Source organism: Lepidochelys olivacea (genome assembly GCF_965140295.1).
Source record: "Lepidochelys olivacea isolate rLepOli2 genome assembly, chromosome: 5".
Classification (NCBI taxonomy): domain Eukaryota; kingdom Metazoa; phylum Chordata; order Testudines; family Cheloniidae; genus Lepidochelys; species Lepidochelys olivacea.
In genome coordinates this window covers 65,846,355-65,866,669 of record NC_140415.1, presented here as the reverse complement: position 1 = coordinate 65,866,669, position 20,315 = coordinate 65,846,355, and the positions used below count along the sequence as shown (strand labels likewise).

Genomic DNA, 20,315 nt, shown 5'->3' with positions numbered 1-20,315 from the left:
GGAAATTGGGCTCTGCATGCTATACATCTTGTGGGCACTGGCCACGCTTCTGCAATTCTTTGCCGCCAGCAGCAGTGCATAAGTAAGGTTGGCAATACCATACCATGCCACCCTTACTTCTGCATAACATTTGATCTTTGGGCTGGGACATGTACTTTCAGTTAGTATTACATTTTTCTTAAAACACATCTGTGGCATTAATGATAATTTAGCCTTGATCCTGCAAAGAGCCTTGCCAGAGGGCTGCCTGAAGAAAGCCCCCTTGACTTCATTTGCATGCTTACCAGATTGCACCCTCCCCCATCCACCAAAAAGAAAGCAGGAGGGGGCCCCAGCCTCTTGCCCAATATTTCAGTGGTTTGAGCAGTGGTTTTCAACTGGTACACAGAGGTCTTCCAGGAGATACAGTAACTCATCTAAAAAAGAAAAGGAGTACTTGTGGCACCTTAGAGACTAACCAATTTATTTGAGCATAAGCTTTCGTGAGCTACAGCTCACTTCATCGGATGCATACTGTGGAAAGTGTAGAAGATCTTTTTATACACACAAAGCATGAAAAAATACCTCCCCCCCCACCCCACTCTCCTGCTGGTAATAGCTTATCTAAAGTGATCACTCTCCTTACAATGTATATGATGGAAATGGCCCAACTTGATTATCATATACATTGTAAGGAGAGTGATCACTTTAGATAAGCTATTACCAGCAGGAGAGTGGGGTGGGGGGGGAGGTATTTTTTCATGCTTTGTGTGTATAAAAAGATCTTCTACACTTTCCACAGTATGCATCCGATGAAGTGAGCTGTAGCTCACGAAAGCTTATGCTCAAATAAATTGGTTAGTCTCTAAGGTGCCACAAGTACTCCTTTTCTTTTTGCGAATACAGACTAACACGGCTGTTACTCTGAAACCAGTAACTCATCTAGATATTTGCCTAGTTTTATAACAGGGAACGTGAAAAGCACTAGCCAAGTCAGTACCAACTAAAATTTCATACAGACAATAAGTTTATACTGCTCTATATACCAAAGCAGTGTTTCTCAACCGTGGGACTCATGCCCCGTGAGAAAGTAAGCAATTTTTCAGTAATAGTGTGCGGTAACACTTGATATATTTTTACGTTTGATTTTGTAAGCAAGTAGTTTTTAAGTGCGGTGAAACTTGGTTATGCAAGACAAATCAACTTCCTGAAAGGGATACAATTGTCTGGAAAGGTTGAGCGCCACTGGATTAGAGCATTCATAGGGCAGTAGTTTTCCACCTGTGGTCTGCAGACGCCTTGGGGACCACAGACAATTCCTAAGATTTCCAAAGGGGTCTGCACTTCCACTCAGAATTTTTTAGGGGTCTGCAAATGGGGGTGGGGGGGGAAGGTTGAAAACCACTGTCATGGGGTATATGAAAGGCCTGGGTTAAAATCTATGCTCTTCATAATGTGGAATAGGGACTTGAACTCAGGTCTTTCATATCCCAGGTGAGTGCCCTAAATACTGGGCTATATAGACTCTTTGTGGTCCAATGAATTAACAATTATTTTATACAAAGTGGAACAGCTTCAACAAAAGCAGTCAAAAGAAACGTATTCCAAAAGACTCCCACATCTTCAGTGAGTGCTTTAGCTACTGGGTAAAAAGGCATTTAAGCACAGTGGCCCTAACTCTGAGAGGGTTTCTGGATGAATCCTGAGCAGAGGGAGGTGTCTCTTCTCCTGGACTTGGGCACTTAACTTCGTCTTCTCAACATTTCCTACTTGCTAGCTTCAGGAGCACCCCCCTCAGTGTGCTGGCTTCAGTGAATTCCCTTTTTAGGTGTCCAACTCTATGCACTGTATAGGGAGCTTAGGTGCTGAACTTGGTGATTGTGAATGTCACTTGGCAGCATGGCACCTGAAAGTTGCCTTAATGCCCGCTATGAATCTAGCCCCCACTGCTCAAAATAAACTTTGGATTTGAAAGAAGACTAGTCAATGTTCACAAATACAGTAATGGGTAAGGTGGTTTTAGTACATACGCTTTACACTAGATTTTAAAGTCTTTCTAAATATATCACTATGGTATTTGTTTACTCACATTTCTCATCTTGGAGTATGAATTCAGTGGCATGTGTTTCTAGTCAGTTTCATAATGCTATTATGGTTTGTTTTTATTTATTTTGAAACACTGCAAAGGTATGCATAAAATGTCTTCCATTTGAATTGTAAAGAGTAGAAAAATTATCTGTTCAAAGGCTCAAAACTTCCTAAATCAGGCCAAACTTAAGTTGATAATGGGTCTTTCAAATAAAAATTGGCAATGGATACATTTTGCTGAACATCAGAAAATAAAAATGTAAATACAGAATATCAGGGAGGAACACTTCAACAATTTCTAATTACATATTAAACTTGTATCTGTGAACTGAGGTCACCATCCATCAAATAATTTAGTACATACTTAAAATTAAGCACATATTTAAGTGTGTTGCTCATTGGGGCCTGAGGTAGTCCAGTGCCTTCGTTACAGGATTAGGACTCAGAAGTTTTCTGGCTTTGCAACAGACCACCTTTGGTAATTCATTAAGGTCTGGATCCTGGTATCAGCTCTGCACACTTCCACCCACCTGGACCTCTGTTTTTGCCTACACCGATCTGACTGCATGATTGGGCCTTTATCTTGCAAGCTATGGTTCCATTAAGAGAACCTCCTAAATTTGCCAATATTGCAGGTTGGGAATACTGATGTAGATAAGGTTTCTGTGTTTTCAGTAGTTCATTAATCTTGTGTCCATTTGATTTGACTGCACAAGTAAATGACTGAATTTCTGCAATATGAAACCTTGTTTACACGAGGAATCCCAATGTAGCTAATACAAATGGAAACTCTCTTTAGAAAACTTCCTTTGTGCAGACAAAATTAAGTGGCTTGGGCCCCCATATGTAAAATAAGGATAACATTTCTCCTATCTTTACATGGGTATTGTGAGGATACAGCCATTAATACCTGTGAAATGCTTAGGTACTACAGTGACTGTCATAGTAAATCAAATAAATAAATATGCATAATCAAATACAGTATCTCAATGAGACTTACAGCCAGCATTTTGAATGATTCCCTTTTTTTGCAGTAGTGGGATGCTAAATGTCTTAATTAGAATAGGTCTCCTTCTACCTTCAGCTGTTAATGACATATCAAAAGCAGGAAGCTCATGATGTCCTTTTTGAAATTGGATGAGGGTAGAAAGGGAAGGAAGAGAAGACTAATCTAGATAAAGGGTATATCTTGAAATTTAGGTTGTAAAGTGTGTGTGTGTGTGTTCAGGCAGGAATGGCCCACACTTCCAAGAATACTAAAAAGTATCAGAGCCAGGAAATATAATCTTGCATTTTACAAATACTCCCTCATACATTAGGAATATGTAGATGCTGAGTTAATGCAGTCCAAACTACTGTAACTACCTTGCCCCATTCTCCTATGGGAACAATTACTTTAATGTAGTTACAGTTAAGTATTTTAGTTTTCAAATTTCAGAAACATCAGAGAAGGTAATACATTGTAGAAATGTCCCCCTCCCCCCCAATACTAAAGTATCTGCCTAATTATCCAACATAGTTTTATATCTCTTATGGAACTTGTGACTAATTAGTGATGAGCATTGCTGCTCTAAACCTTCTTCTAGATACAGTAATTCTCAACTTTCATCTCATCTAAGCATATAACATTTTTACATGCAGAATAAAACCAAAAATAAATAGCAAATTGTAAACAACTGGTGTGCATATGTATCACTGTTTTAACTGAAGGCAACGTTGGGCACACTTAGGACTCCAACTTATGAAAATTTTGTAGTCAAATAGCTGGCCTTAAAAAGATGATATTGCAATTGATAGATTCTCCTACATTTCAAGTGGAGCTGTCTGGAAAAACTGACTTTTTTTTTTTTACCCGCTATCTTCCAAGTTCAGATGAGGCCTATATTTCTATAGTATAGTCATTTATGTATTGTATATAGTTAATTTATGTGCCCTTTGATCAATATAAAAGTGCATAATTGCATCCTAGGATGCATGTCTGAGTCACCATAAATTATAACAAGAGATGCTGCAGTTCACAACTGTGGGAGGAACTAGTAATAGCTTTTCAAGTTGAGTGACAGAATGTGACAACAATGTCTTCATTATTGTTGCCAAATAAATGGCTGCCACTTCTGAGTCACTTCTTTCCCTGGATAAATGGAGGAATGGCTATTTTCACACTTTGGGTAGGACTATTATTGACACCAGGAGTAAGCTGAGAAGGATAAAATAGATACAGCCAATCCGTGTGTGGCTTTGACAAGCTTTGTGTCCAGACATAACTTAATAAAAATATTATACTGCATTGTTTGTTTGTAAATTGTTTTGAGGTACTTGGATGAGTGATTAAATTTCAAGATAATATTTTTATTAAACTATAGTTGGTCATAAAAATTGTCAAAGCCACATACCAATTGTAAAGGTTCAAGCAGACAGTGACATGATACCAATGCACATCTAAAACCCTTAGCAGTGGGGGGGTGGAATCTTTGGCCACTATGCTATATGAATGGGTAAAATGGCTGTTGCATGATTTAAAAAAAAATTGCTCAGTTTAAACATTTTTGGATGTTTTCTACAATTCAAATATTGATTTCAGTTACAACACAGAATACAAAGTGTACAATGCTCACTTTATATTTTTGATTACAAATATTTGCACTAAAAAACAAGAGCTATTTTTCAATTCACCAAATACAATACTGTAGAGCAATCTCTTTATCATGAAAGTTGACCTTACAAATGTAGAATTAGGTACAAAAAACCCTGCATTCAAAAATAAAACAGTCTAAAACTTTAGAGTCTACAAGTCCGTTCAGTCAATCGCTAAGAGAAACAAGTTTGTTTACATTTATGGGAGATAATGCTGCCTGCTTCTTATTTATGTCACCAGAAAGTGAGAACAGGCACTCTTGTAGCTGGCATTGCAAGGCATTTATGTGCCAGATATGCTAAACATTCATATGCCCCTTCCTGCTTCAGCCACCATTCCAGAAGACATGCTTCCATGCTGATGATGTTCATTAAAAAATGTGTTAATTAAATTTGTGACTGAACTCCTTGGGGGAGAATTCTGTTTCCTGCTCTGTTTTACCCACATTCTGCCATATATTCTGTGTTCTAGTAGTCTCAGATGATGACCCAGCACGTCCTCTTTTTAAGAACACTTTCACTGCAGATTTGACAATGAAAATGTACACTAACTTGAAATTTCTAAAGATGCTACAGCACTCAAACCAAGATTTAAGAATCTGAAGTGCCTTCCAAAATCTGACAGGGATGAGGTATGCAGCATGCTTTCAGAAGTCTTAAAAGAGCAGCCCCCTGATGCTGAAATTACAGAACCCCCCCACACACACCAACTTTTAGCTCGTGGCATCTGACTCAGATGAAAATGAACATGTCAGTCTACAGTACTTTGGATAGTTATTGAACGGAACCCATCATCAGCATGGACACATGTCCTCTGGAATGGTGGTTGAAGCATCAAGGGATATATGAATCTTTAGTGCATCTTGCATGCAAATACCTTGCAACACCAGCTACAACAGTGCCATGCAAATTCCTGTTCTCACTTTCATGTGACATTGTAAACAAGAAGCAGGCAGCATTATCTTCTGCAAATGTAGACAAACTTGTTTTTGAGCGATTGGCTGAACAAGAAGTTGGACTGAGTGGACTTGTAGGCTCAAGTTTTTTGCATTGTTTTTGAGTGCAGTTATGTAACAAAACTACATTTGTAAGTTGCACACTCATGACTGACTGTACTACAGTACAGTACTAGGATACAGATGTGGGGACCTGCATGAAAACCTCCTAAGCTTACTTTTACCAGCTTAGGTTAAAACTTCTCCAAGTACAAATTAATTTTATCCTTTGACCCTGGATTTCCACTGCCACCACCGAACTTTATCTGGGTTTACTGGGAAACGTAATTTGGACACTTCTTTCCCCCCAAAATCCTCCCAACCCTTGCACCCCACTTCCTGGGAAAGGTTTGGTAAAAATCCTCACCAATTTGCATAGGTGACCACAGACCCAAACCCTTGGATCTGAGAACAATGAAAAAGCATTCAGTTTTCTTACAAGAAGACTTTTTTTTAAATAAAGTAAAGGAATCACCTCTGTAAAATCAGGATGGTAGATACCTTACAGGGTAATTATTCAAAACATAGAGAATCCCTCTAGGCAAAACCTTAAGTTACAAAAAAGGTACACAGACAGGAATAGTCATTCTATTCAGCACCGTTCTTCTCAGCCATTTAAAGAAATCATAATCTAACACATACCTAGCTAGGTTACTTACTAAAAGTTCTAAGACTCCATGCCTGTTCTATCCCCGGCAAAAGCAGCATACAGACACAGACACAGACCCTTTGTTTCTCTCCCTCCTCCCAGCTTTTGAAAGTATCTTGTCTCCTCATTGGTCATTTTGGTCAGGTGCCAGCGAGGTTGCCTTTAGCTTCTTAACCCTTTACAGGTGAGGATTTTTCCTCTGGCCAGGAGGGATTTTAAAGGGGTTTACCCTTCCCTTTATATTTATGACAACTTGTATGAGGTGAATTGAAAAATACTATTATCATTTTCACAGTGCAAATATTTTTAATAAGAAATAAAGTGAGCACTATACACTGTATTCTGTGTTGTAATTGAAATCGATATATTTGAAAATGTAGAAAACATACAAAAATGTAACTGTCATAAATATAAAGGGAAGGGTAAACCCCTTTGAAATCCCTCCTGGTCAGGGGAAAGCTCCTCTCACCTGTAAAGGGTTAAGAAGCTAAAGGTAACCTTGCTGGCACCTGACCAAAATGACCAATGAGGAGACAAGATACTTTCAAAAGCTGGGAGGAGGGAGAGAAACAAAGGGTCTGTGTGTCTGTCTATATTCTGTCTTTGCTGGGGATAGACCAGGAATGGAGTCTTAGAACTTTTAGTAAGTAATCTAGCTAGGTACATGTTAGATTATGATTTCTTTAAATGGCTGAGAAAAGAACTGTGCTGAATAGAATAACTATTTCTGTCTGTGTGTCTTTTTTGTAACTTAAGGTTTTGCCTAGAGGGGTTCTCTGTTTTTGAATCTAATTACCCTGTAAGGTATCTACCATCCTGATTTTACAGAGGGGATTTCTTTACTTCTATTTACTCCTATTTCTATTAAAAGTCTTCTTGTAAGAAAACTGAATGCTTTTTCATTGTTCTCAGATCCAAGGGTTTGGGTCTGTGGTCACCTATGCAAATTGGTGAGGCTTTTTATCCAACATTTCCCAGGAAAGGGGGGGTGCAAGTGTTGGGAGGATTGTTCATTGTTCTTAAGATCCAAGGGTCTGGGTCTGTAGTCACCTAGGCAAATTGGTGAGGCTTTTTACCAAACCTTGTCCAGGAAGTGGGGTGCAAGGTTTTGGGAAGTTTTTGGGGGAAAGACGCGTCCAAACAGCTCTTCCCCAGTAACCAGTATTAGTTTGGTAGCGGCCAATCCAAGGACAAAGGGTGGAATATTTTGTACCTTGGGGAAGTTTTGACCTAAGCTGGTAAAGATAGGCTTAGGAGGTTTTTTATGCAGGTCCCCACATCTGTACCCTAGAGTTCAGAGTGGGGGAGGAACCTTGACAGTAACAAATTTCAGTTGGTATGCTATTTAACAGAGCAATTAATTGAGATTGATTTTTTTGAGTTACCTGATTGACAGTCCTAGTAAAAAGGTAAAATAGTAGTGACCTAGCTTTAGGAAAGTAAGTCAAAGATTAATGACTTGCTAACTAACATCCTAGTTCTTTGGTGCAGTACCTACTGTGGACCACACTATGGACTAGCCTTCACATACTGTAGAAATGCAAGTAGCTGAAACACTGTTCTTTAGCTAATATTTACTTGGCTGCTAAGAATTCTTTGAGTAAGACCTGGGAGTTGCCCATAGTATAGTGTCTGGATCAGCAGTTCCATCTCTGCTAAAGCAACTGTTTCTCCTTTTGTAATAAACCGCTGACAATTATCTAGCCAGAAATTGCATTTAGTATTAAATTATTATCTTATAAAGGAAGTTAATCTACAAATTGAATTGTAATGAATTTGCTTGTCATTTTAGTCTGTGAATTGAACACTGATAACTAAATCAATGACCAATTACAATAAGAATATTTAACTTTTTTTTTTTCCCGTAATCCATTACTGACCTACTTTGCTTTTGTGGTATAGAGATATTTATTTAACTCTTGTGAGCCAGTTTCCCATTTTTAAAATATAAAAAGGCTTACCTACTTCATATGGGTGCTCAGGGACGTAAGTAGATGTTTGAAGTGCTATACATACACCAAAAAAATGACAAGCAGAAAACCAGCTTGATATTTGCTCATTCCTTTAGGTCATTAAGGCCTCTACGTGTGTGTGTGTGTGTGTGTGTGTGTGTGTGTGTGTGTGTGTTCCCCTAAGTGAAAAAAACAACCTGTCATGCAAGTCTGTCATAGTGGCATTGAATACTGGAATGCCTCTTCTCCCTGCTTTCGCCCCCCCCCCCCCAGTACTCCTACACTTAATTCATATGTTGTAGGTTTGATATTACAGTTCACAGGGTGAGCCCTTCTCCAGTCCTTTTATGTTAGTTGTGGTGATTGAATGGCAAGACTGAGTTTGAACTTGCACATGATCCAGTGGTAAGATTGCATTGTAGTTTTTCCAGAAAATAATACTTACTTGGTTTGTCTAATTGTTGTGTTTTTTTTTATAGGTATTGTGGTGAATGGCCTAGTAAATGTTAGTATTTCCACAATTGAAAAGCGTTTTGAGCTGAGCAGTTCCCTCACTGGTGTCATCTCTGCAAGCTATGACATTGCTTTTTGTGTATTGTCGCTGTTTGTATCTTTCTTTGGAGAAAGAGGGCACAAACCAAGATGGCTTGCCTTTTCATCATTTATGATAGGATTGGGATCACTTGTGTTTGCCTTTCCACACTTTGCTGGTGGAATATACCAATATGGATCTAAACTTGAAGGTAAGCTCATACTTCAGTAATTTTGGTATTTGTGCATATTCAGTTACCCTATTCATTTTGTTAGAAAGAGTTGTGTCTAAATAGATCCCTATGTATTTGTATATGAAAGTGTATCAAGGGCAGAGGAAGATGTGGGATATGTTCCCTTTTTTTGTTTTGTATCCACATAGTATTGCTTACTGGGGTTTTGGGTGTGCTTCCAGTTGTACCCATCTCTGTGTGTGTGTGGCTTATTAAGGGCTTTGGGCAGACTCTTGGGCTCCCAACTGGTGTAGATTAATGCTGCCTTTATGTGCTGCAAAGTACTAGGCACTGTTAAATTGCTGGTGGTGCCTTCTTCATTAAGGTCCCATCTTGATGTTAAATTTCACTAACTGCTACCTTGTCTCAATTTTCTGTTTTTAGAAGGGCTGTTGATCACAGATAACTCAAGTGATTGGGGTTTTTTGAGTTAATAACAATTGCACTGTTAAACAATAGAATACAAATTGAAATGTATTAAATATTTTTGGATGTTCTACATTTTCAAATGTAGGGATTTCAGTTTCAACACAATACAAAGTGTACACCGCTCACTTGATATTTTTGATTACAGATACTATCACTCTTACACTGCAAATATTTTTCAGGTCACCTCAGACACGTACTATAGTACAATCTCTTTTTGTAAGTTGTATTTTCACAATATGTAGGTGGTGTATGTGGGTTTTTTGTTACATAACTGCACTCAGAAGCAAAACAATGCAAAACTTGAGCCTATAAGTCAGCTCAGGCCTACTTCTTCTTCAGCCAATTGCAAAGAGAAACAAGTTTGTTTACATTTATGGGAGATAATGCTGCCCACTTATTTACAATGTCTCCAGAAAGGAGAAGAGGCGTTCACATGGCACTTTTGTAGCTGGCATTGCAAGATATTTATGTGCCAGATATGCAACGCTTATTCAGCCTGTTTGGGAGTACTTAAATTGCAGTCTCTCTGGGGCAGGACTGTCTCTGTTCTGTGTCTTTACAGCACATAGCACAACAGGGTCCTGGACCATGGCCAGGTGCTATGTTAATAGGGCTTCTAACGAAGTATTGGACATTGACCTGGGATGGGTTGTCCTTACAACATTGAGGAGGGAGAAGACAAACTATTTTGTGTGCATGCATGCATGTGTGGATTTGTAATTGGCTCTGGCTTTGACACTACTGCTCTGGAGGTGGTATTGACCTTCTCTGTGTGACTTTATCCCTTCAACCCTGCTCTTTGCTTCTAGCAGGTAATGCTGGGAAACTTCTTTCAAAGTGTCCATCAGTGTTGAAGTTCCTATTCTGTGTATATGTGATACACTTCTGTCACCTCATTAAATCAAGATTCTACACTTGATGCTTTCTAAGTGCTTGCTGGAGATGCACATGACACTTTCAGTGTCGGAATACCTAGCACTGTGAAGTGGCAAGAAAACCTTCATGGCTGAATTCCCGCTTCCTTCAATTCTTATTACTTTGTAGTGGAGTCTAGCGGGCTTGCTGGACTATACTGTTGATTCCTTTAAAATATGCTGTAGGCCTAGTTTTTTCACTTAAAGTCTATACTAAATAGTTACCATTTACAGTTCTGTGCTGTTGTCTAGCATGTCCTATATTGCAAGGTGAAATGGCTGCAGATGCTGTACACAGGCTATGAATTCCTTAATTCAGGCTAAGCAAACGTTTTGCAAATTCTGTATTTCTATTTCCTGGTGCATGTGTCCTTAACTCTCTACCCTCCACCCCTCCCAGTTAGTAGCAAAGGGCTGAAGTCCCCCATCATTTGCCCAGTACTCTGGAAAGACAGTTTAAACACATCAGGCAAAAATGTTATGTGTAGGAACAAATGGTGCTTCTTGCCTTCGGGGCTGACCATGCTTCCTCCACAGTGCCCCCATCACCTATTGGCTTTGAGTGAGATTTTTGTAGGGACATGTGCTGGCATGTCTTCACTCTAAATGATTTGACTCAGGAAAGCAAAGTACTAAGGTAAACATAACAGTGAGATTAACATTAAAGTGTGGCTATGCAAAGTTGTTGAAAAACTTTCACTGATGGTGACATTCATCATGATTCATGGGTCAGACTGGAGGCTATTGCACATTAGCATGAAATTGTAGACCTATTTTTAAACTTGTATTTAGAAGATCTTGTTGCCAAAAATGTAAGCACAGTACCTCTCCTTTGACTTTTTTTTCCATGCTACATTTCTAGTAACCTGCCTCTGTGTTTGGTGTGCCATACTCAAAGGTAGAGAACCTAGTATGTGAGGACCCTGAAGCCACACATCAACTACCTCTGTGGGTAGATCAGCCCCCAGAAATAGTTGTTAATCATTAGTCTGTGCATACTTAATGCTGACTTGTACAGTCTCCTATTGATGTTTTGGAAGGGAGAAAGGTAGTAGGAATGTGGTATTTATTTTTTTTTCTTGAAAAATTGTTTTCCATCTTTCTAAACCTTTTTTCTCCTATGCATGCTTTGACTTGTGTGCACCAGAGCTGTTGATGTCTTGATGGCCTCTTTGTTTCAAGGACAAAAATTCAATGTTTCGGTTTCTAATAACTCAGTTATTAATAAAACAAATATTTAACATTTGGAATTTTTACTATAGAGTACTGAAATCAACTTGTATATCCATACTACTGCTAAATATTCATTGTAATATAGACAGCAGATATGTTATAAGATCACCAGGTTTTGAAGTGCACATATATAAAATACTTTTCTTATAAAGGGAGGGGGGAAAGATTTCTTTAAGCCAATACAATCATCCACCCCTTGATTGAGGATTTGGGCTGATATTAAGAGTGATTCTAATTTCACATGCAAGCCAGTGCTCATAGCTTGTTTGCTCAGGAAACTATCTTTTCTCAATGCACCTTCAGCATCTGAGGTTAGAATAGAATCTGGGTTGAAACAACATATACAAGACCTGCTTTGAGTTGACTGACTGCCACAGTGCTTACATCTTGTTTAGGATTCTACTTAAGCCTCTTCTTTGTTCCATTCATGTTTTTAGTAAACATTGATTCAAACAAACCCAAATTGATAAATTGGAGGGATTCTAAAGAAGTGTGATTTTAAAAACAAAGTATTGTATACACGTTTACTCAAGAAATCCAACACTTAAAGCCAAGAAACTAAATGTGATAGTGATGTGTAAATAATTTAGGTAATATATAAAAGTGTTTGGATACCATCTGAAACTAAAATAGAAAAGGGAAGTAGGAGAGATGTTAAAGCATTGAGTGAAATCAGTTAGACATGAACTTGCCAGAAAATGCTGTGATCATGTCTCAGCAAGATATCACCAAAAACTGGTAAGGAGAAACACTGGGCTAATGGAAGAGCAATCCTGCCCTAATCAAAGGGGATGAACATATGACTCCAGTTCCTTACTAGCCTTTGATATCTGCACTAAGAAATAGGTATACGAATGTTCATTCTAATTTCTGGTTTTGGAAACTATATGGTGTCAAAGTTGGGCTAGGCTTTCTCTCCTTCATTGGTCTATGAGCCAAATTATACCCCTAGAGATGGGTGTGTAATTCCATTGCCTTAATTGGGGTTGCAAAACTACAACTAAAATTTATTACAGTAGATTCTGGAGGACTCCAACTGAGATGGGGCTGAGGGGGCACAACCATACAAGATATTATAATACAATACAAATGCATACTAAGAGTTCCTGCTCCAAAGTGTTTACCATCTAATTAGAAAAGACAGAAGATATGGGAGAAATGACTTGCTAAACATCAGAGCAGGGAATGGAATCCAGTTCTCTTGCTAAACCTCTCTTAGATACTGCCTCTCCACTTGGTAAACAGATCTTTAAAACGCAAGGAATAGAATCTAGCACCTTCCCTCATTGTTTTGTTAGCACTACAGAGATCACAGGCGTAAAAGCAGTAAATCTCTATTTTGTCCAAGCTGGTCAGATTTGAGTTCATATGATCTCTTGTAATAGCTATGTTCCACTGGAAAAAATGGAATGGCTATTAAAAGTGCTTTCTGGCCCAGAGCTGTGGAACTTTCCTCTGAAAGATGTGAAGGTCTTTATGTTCATAGTTGACATTTTGCTCAAAAGTGACCATCTTTACATCTGGGTTTTGCTTAAGAATACTGCCAAAATCACTTCTTTTGAAAAAAGAAACTTCCTACAGAATAGTGTAAAGAAAGTGAGTTACTTTCGTGTTCATAAATACACCATATCTGGAAATGTGGTCACTGATTCAATAAGAACATCCATATTTGAGAAAAGGGGCTAGACTTTGAAAAGAAACTAAGTAGAACCATACTTTTATGAAGTCACTGTATAGTAGTAGTTTATTTATATTTGTATTTAAATGATTACTGGGTTGAGTGAACATTCTTAATGAAACTTTTAAAGGGTGTTAATTACTTAAGTTCCTCTAAAATGTTGATTAGAAATGTGGTTTGTACAAAGAGGAAACAGAACTTCTTCTTTCTTGGAGTACACAGGGCTGAGAACTCTCAAAGTGCATATTCAGCTCTGTGGCAGCATTTAACTTGGTGCTCTTCAGTATGAAGCACAAGGCTAACCTGTGTGTGTGGGGGGGTAAGTAGGGGCATGCTCCCTAATAATCATGGGGGGTATAGAACTTCTCTGGTGCTGGGGTCACAGAGGCAGGGAAGGGTAGCCTCCTGCTGGGGAGGGTAGGGGGGCAGTGACCTCCTTCCTTGGGGAGGGGCCATATTTAAATTCCTGCATATACCCCTTCTAACCACTATACTTTTGAATACTTACAAACTACACATCAGTGTATGGGCATGAATACAACTGTCTGTCAAACTGTTGGATCTTTCAGGGCTATCTTAGCTTTTATTACAGTATTTCATAAACCATACATAGGTCAAGTGTGATAAATTCAGTCATAGAGACCCCCTTGGGACTGTCAGCTGGTGTGTTGAGACTACCTCCGAGCTCATTTTCTCTGCCAGTTTGGGCTTCTAGAACCCTGCCTTGTTGAGCCAGACACACAAGCCTGCTGCAACACCAACCCAGGGTCTGAACCACCACCCCTCAGCAAAGCTGCAGACTTAACTGAAAACCACTTAACAAGTGCTCCTGTCTCCAGCACCCAGCTCCCAATAGGATCTAAACCCCAAATAAATGTTATACCCTCTATAAAGTTTATACAGGGTAAACTCATAAATTGTTTGCCCTCTATAACACTGATAGAGAGAGAGACACAGCTGTTTACTTCCTCCAGGTACTAATCACTTACTCTGGGTTCATTAATAAACAAAAGTGATCTTATTAAGAATAAAAAGTAGGATTTTAGTGGTTCCAAGTACTAGACAGAACAAAGTAAGTCAACACGTGAACTAAAGCAAAAACATTAACATCTAAGCCTACTATATTAAGAAACTGAATACAGGTAAATCTCACCCTCAGATCTTCCAATAAACTTCTTTTTCACAGACTAGACTCCCTTTTAGTCTGGGCCTAATCCTTTTCCCTGGTACAGTTCTTGTTAGTTCCAGCTCAGGTGCTAACTAGGGGATTTCTCATGACTATAGCCCCCTTTATTCAGTTCCACCCCCTTTATTAGCTTTGGTCTAAGGCAGAAATCTCTTTATCTCTCTCTGGGTTCCCATCCCTCATTTTAAATGGAAAAGCACCAGGTGAAAGATGGATTCCAGTTCAGGTGACATGATCACATATCCTGTGAGACTTCATTACCCACTCTCTGGTGCACGCACCTATACAGGAAGTCTTACAAGTAAACAGAGCCATTTACAACCAAGTGTCCTAGTTAATGGGAGCCATCCAGATTCCAAACCACCATTAACAACCCACACTTTGCATAATTACAGTAGGACCTCTTATATTTCATATTCCTAGTTTCAGATACAAGAATGATACATTCATACAAATAGGATGACCTCAGTAGATTATAATCTTTGTAATGATACCCTTACAGGAGACCTTTTGCATAAAGTATAATCCAGTTACATCATAGCCACACTCATAAACATACTTTTATAAAAAGTATGGAGTGCAACATCGCATCAAGTATGGATAAATAGTCTGTTGCCTTAAAGTGTGCATATTAAATGAGTTCTCTAAAACCAAAATTATTAGCTAAAAGCAGTTTGATTCCAGGAGGATTAGTAATGTTTCAGTAGGAGCATCTCCCAATGGAATGGCTTGTGTTACAATATTGATCACTTCACATTTTTCAGAGCATGGTAGAGACACTGACTAATCCTTAAATATCTTTGCTAAGAATCTGAGATAAATTGTGTAGATTGCCAAGGCCAAAGAGCAAGGCAGTGGCAAAGTTTGGACTAGAATATTAATTGCCCCTTGAGCTCACGAGATCATGCTGCTTTTAGAAATATAGGGGTGTGAACAAGGAGGGCAGGGTGGGAAGATAAAGCATCTGAAAAACTGAATTTTTAGAAGTGCTTCAGAAATCACTCAGTCAGATCTGACTTGCTGAAAAGTAGGAGTACAATTTGTTTTGCTGCTATAGATACACAGCAGCAATTTTTTTCCAGCAATTTGTCAGATTTACTCAAGTGTCCAACTTGGAATAGAACAAATAGGGTACGGGGGCTGGGAGGAACAGAGGACACACTGAAGTAGTTTCCACCTCTTCCATAATACTTGAATGTCACTGTCATAACCATGTATACATCTATAATGACCTTACAATGGGGGCACCTGATAACACACAGTAGTTAAGGTTGCATTGTAAAATGGACTAAAATGGGGGCAGATACTTGCTTCCATCACCTGTCAGTGTAAAACTTCATACAGCAACACCTGGATCCAAGTTTTACAGGCAAGTTAAATCTTCTACTTTGTACACTGCCAAACCAGCTTAACACAGATGGTCCAATGCAGAAGACTAACAAAAATGACTCATTCAAATGTGATACTGTTGTTGTAGTTACTGTGACAAATTTTCAAGTTTTTGTTAGTCCATATTTGCCTGAAAAAACTTGCTCTTGAAGTTGGGAGTCAGATGGGATGCACAGAAGAATAAACCTGTTAAGCCTTGCCTCAGTGTTCTAAAGTGTTTAATGCAGAAAAGGGGATAATGGGAATGCATACAAGACTTTGAGAATGCTCCAGGCTATTGGTTTGTGACAAGAAGAAATACTACTTGAAAGAAAGGACATCACTCCAAGGAAGAAAACTTTGTATAATACAGGGATAACTTGCATAAGGGGAGCTTTCTGGGTATTATGTGTGCATAGTGGAGGCACACCTAACACACTAAGATCCTCTTGCTGTTCAAAGGCTTTGACATTGCTCCAAGGATGTACTTTTTGCTGTCCTGATGACAGTTGGACTTCCTACCATTCCTTAGAATCATGAACTCTACCATTTCATTATCACTTTCAAATTCTCAGTTGGTTCCTCCCTATTTGTCAAAATCCAATTGAGAACAGCTTCCCCCCCCCCAGTAGCTTTTTCCACCCTCTGAAATAAATTGTCTCAAATACATTCCAAGAACTTGTTGGATAATCTGTGCCCTGCTGTTGTTTTCCCAACAGATGTCTGGGTAGTTGAAGTTTCTGCATCACCACCAAGACCTGTGCTTTGGATGGTTTTGTTAGTTGTTTAAAAAAAGCCTCATCCACCTCTTCTTCCTGGTTAAGTGATCTGTAGTAGACCCCTATGATGATGACATCACTCTCTTTTACCCCTTTTATCCTCTCAACCTCAGTCCCTTTTTTCCCCTGCCTGTCCGTCCTGAGCAAGCTCTATCCTTCTGTCCAAATATTCCAGTCATGCGTATTATCCAACCAAGTCTCTGTGATGTCAACTATGTCATAGTTGTGTTTATTTACTAGATTTTTGAGTTCTTCCTGCTTATTCCCCATTCTTCTTGCATTAGTATACAGACATCTAAGATACTAATTTGATTTTCTTCACACTCTTTTCTCCCCCCCCCCCTCTTTCTGTCTTGTCTCTTCCTTATTTCTGCTATAACAGCCTGTGCTTTCCCTCTGACCCTTTTCCCAGCTCTCAATGTTTTTGACTTACCTGTGGACTTCGGTCATCTGCCCACGTCGAACCTAGCTTAAAGCCCTCCTCACTAGGTTAACTAGTCCTAAGCCAAATATGCTCTTCCCCTTCCTCGCTAGGTGGACCCAATCTCTGTTTAGCAGTCCTTCTTCCTGGAACAGCATCCCATAGTCAAGGAAGCTGAAACTCTTCCTGGCAATGTTATCCTCGCAGCCAGGCATTCACTTCCAGGGAACTGGTTTGGGAAGGTGAGGGGAATTGTACTATGAGGAGGAGCTGGGGGTGGGTGGGGAAGGAGAGAGAGCCCAGTGACAGCTGGGATGAGATGTGGTAGAAAGGGCCCCTGTGAAATGGGGAATGGTTAGTGTTGCCCACTAGAACGTGCTGTCAGCCATAGCCTAGAATGGACCCCAAGATTCCTGAGTGTCACCATTCCTTGGTCAGAAAATAGCTGTGAAATCATGTGGCAAAGTGTTTCATCCCCCTTCTGGCCTACAGCAAAGCTACTATTGTGCTAACTTGCTTTATTACCTTAAGTGGCAAAGGTTTGTGTAGTAGATACAAAAGGTTCCTATGCTGCCAGTGAACCATGTGAGTGTCAGTATACCACCATGATGGAATTTGTTTGCTCCTTTTTTAAAAACACATACGAAATCACCCACACACACAAAATACATCTAAAGAATATTAAGGCTGAAAAGTAAAACACAAAGTTGGAAAATGCTAATATATGCTTGCTTGGGCAACCTAATTCAGTCACCTTGTGCTTTTAAAGGCTTTTTCATAAGGTATACACAATGATGACACTGGGGTGGTTCTTCTCCTTCCCCTGTGCGTGCCCCCCGCCCCCAAAAAAACCAACCCCCCCCACAACTTTTCAGTATATGGAGTGAATGGTGTTCACTCCTTGTTTTCTCCTGGTTCACTATTTGGTTCTATGCCTAATTTACAGCACACTATTCAAACCCTGCTCTGACTACAATATTAACTTCTTCATGGGTTTTTTTGGGCTCCTCCCTGTAGTACAAACTAAGTTTTGTAACATCCTTGTGACATGAGGGGGTATTACCTCTATTATACAGATAGGGAAGTGAGGCTTGAGCTTAAAAGCAGAAATATTAACTAATTCTCACAGTGCCCAATTTGAAATGGCTAGCATTATATAGCACTTTATATGTTCAAATCACAGCTTCCATTGACTTCGGGTGCAGCTCAGCATGTCTTCAAATGAAACTGTAGAGTATCATAATAGTCGCTTAACTTGAAAATGGGGAATGGATGATCTGTTCTCCAGAGGTGCATTTATCTGCCCTACTCATGAGACTATTTATTTATTTTTTTCCCTATACTCCCCTGCCTAGTCACTGAAGACCTTCCAACTTCTGCAACAAATGTGGTAGTGGTCATTCAGCCAATAGTCACTGTTATTACACGAGTCTGATTTATCCCTAGAGCAGGGTGAGCCTGTGCACTGAATGAAGCGGGGCTCCCGTGGTGATCGTGTAATTAAAGACTGGCTCCCTTTTGCATATGTATTATGCTAAACTAAAACTGGTCTCGCATTTCCTAACGTTTGAATGTTTGACTTTGCAACTGTAATGATTTCTTACTGTAGCTTTTTTTTTTTTTTTTGCATGTGTAATTCACATACTACCCAGAGCACATCAGTGTGATATAAAAAGAAAATGGATTAATTAATTTGCATTAACTTTAAGTATTCTTCATGTATGCATATCTATACAAAGAATATTGCTTATTGTGCTCTAGGCCTATTTACATTTACCCTTACAGTTGCAGAGTGGTTATAACTGCACTTTGGGTTTTAATGGACTTGTGCGGACTACAAGCACAAACACTTAGATGCTGTCATAGAAATGTAGGGCTCCCAGGGCCGAATAGAGTAGAACAGTTACCTTCTATTCTGCAAATACAACACTCCTGTTAATGTACCCCAGGATATTATCCTTTGTTGCCAATACATACCATGGTGATAAAATTAAGCAGACTTTATCTCCCAGTGATTTTGCATCACTTTCTCAATTTGCTAGTGGAGGAAGGGAAGAGAGACACCCAGATCAGCAAAGGTATTTAGGTACTTCAAACCCAGAATTAAGTGCCTAAGTTACAGTTTTGGCTCCACTGCTATCTACCAAACTCTTGCTGAATCCTTTAAGTGTAACACCAACAGACCCTGGTCATCATCCAACCTGGAATCTCTGGAGCTCAATGTATAAGCATCTCTTTCTCCTCCCACCCACAATCGATGGGACAGAACACCACACCCAGGGGGTGTGAGGGTTACATAAGCACCTAGATTCACTGAACACTTACATTTTCAGGATAAAGGTAGCTGCTGTGCTTAAGTTTTTGCCTCTGGGCAAGTGCACTACTGCCTCTAGATATCATTTCCAGCCTAAGCCCCTGGATGTTTTCATGAACCAGGGGAAGATAGGCGTTAGTCTGCCTAAGTCTCAGGTAAGACCAATTAGATAGGCATGCTCAGAGGTTGCCTACTGGAGCAGATCCTATTCAAAATCAGTCTGGAGGAGGAGGTAGTGTTCACTGCGCTATGGGATAGTCCAATATGATGCTCCCTCAGTCTCTCCTATTGAAGCTGTTCCTCTGTGGATAACTAGCAGAAGAGTGGATTGGAGCAGGGGGGACTGGACCCTAAGTCTCTAAACCACTGGGCTATAGAGTCAGTCTCTCTCTAACTATGAATATTTAATACTCATTGGATGATTTCAGGAACTCTGTATCAGACTATATCATAACTCGGTGGTTAGAGCATGCTCCTGAGAAATGGGAGGTCATTGTTCAAATTCTTCCCTTTGCAGCTAGGGGAATTGAACCTAATGTCTTCCACATCCCAAGTATGCATGCTAACCACCAGGCTAAGTATTGTAAGGTGGCAGCTATACCAGTTAGTTTTCCTCTAGCTGTTTTGTGTGGAGCAAGGCAGGAGCCTAATTTCAGGCCTGGTCTGCATTGGGAATTTACTTCAGCATAGTCACATCTTTCAAGAGTGTGAAAAATCAATACCCCTGTGAGATGTAGCCATGCTGACCTAATCTCCAGTGCAGACGCTACTAGGTCCATGAAAGAATTCTTCTGTCAACCTCACTGTTGCCTCTTGGGGAGGTGGATTATCAACACTGATGGGGAAAATCCCTCCTATCAGCATATTTAGTTTCTACACTGAAGTGCTACAGAGGTGCAGCTGTGCCGCTTTAGTGTTTTAAGTGTAGACAA

The 20,315-nt window shown here is 39.6% G+C and overlaps 1 protein-coding gene across 2 annotated transcripts in view; it reads left to right on the top strand.

Annotated features, from left to right (window-relative positions):
* Positions 1-20,315, top strand: part of SLCO4C1 (solute carrier organic anion transporter family member 4C1) — a 99,745-nt gene that overhangs the window by 1,452 nt on the left and 77,978 nt on the right. For both annotated transcript variants that reach the window (XM_084628521.1, XM_084628520.1), the window contains exon 2: positions 8,777-9,040. In XM_084628521.1, coding sequence (XP_084484647.1) covers positions 8,777-9,040 — 264 coding nt within the window. The remainder of the gene's footprint in view (positions 1-8,776; positions 9,041-20,315) is intronic.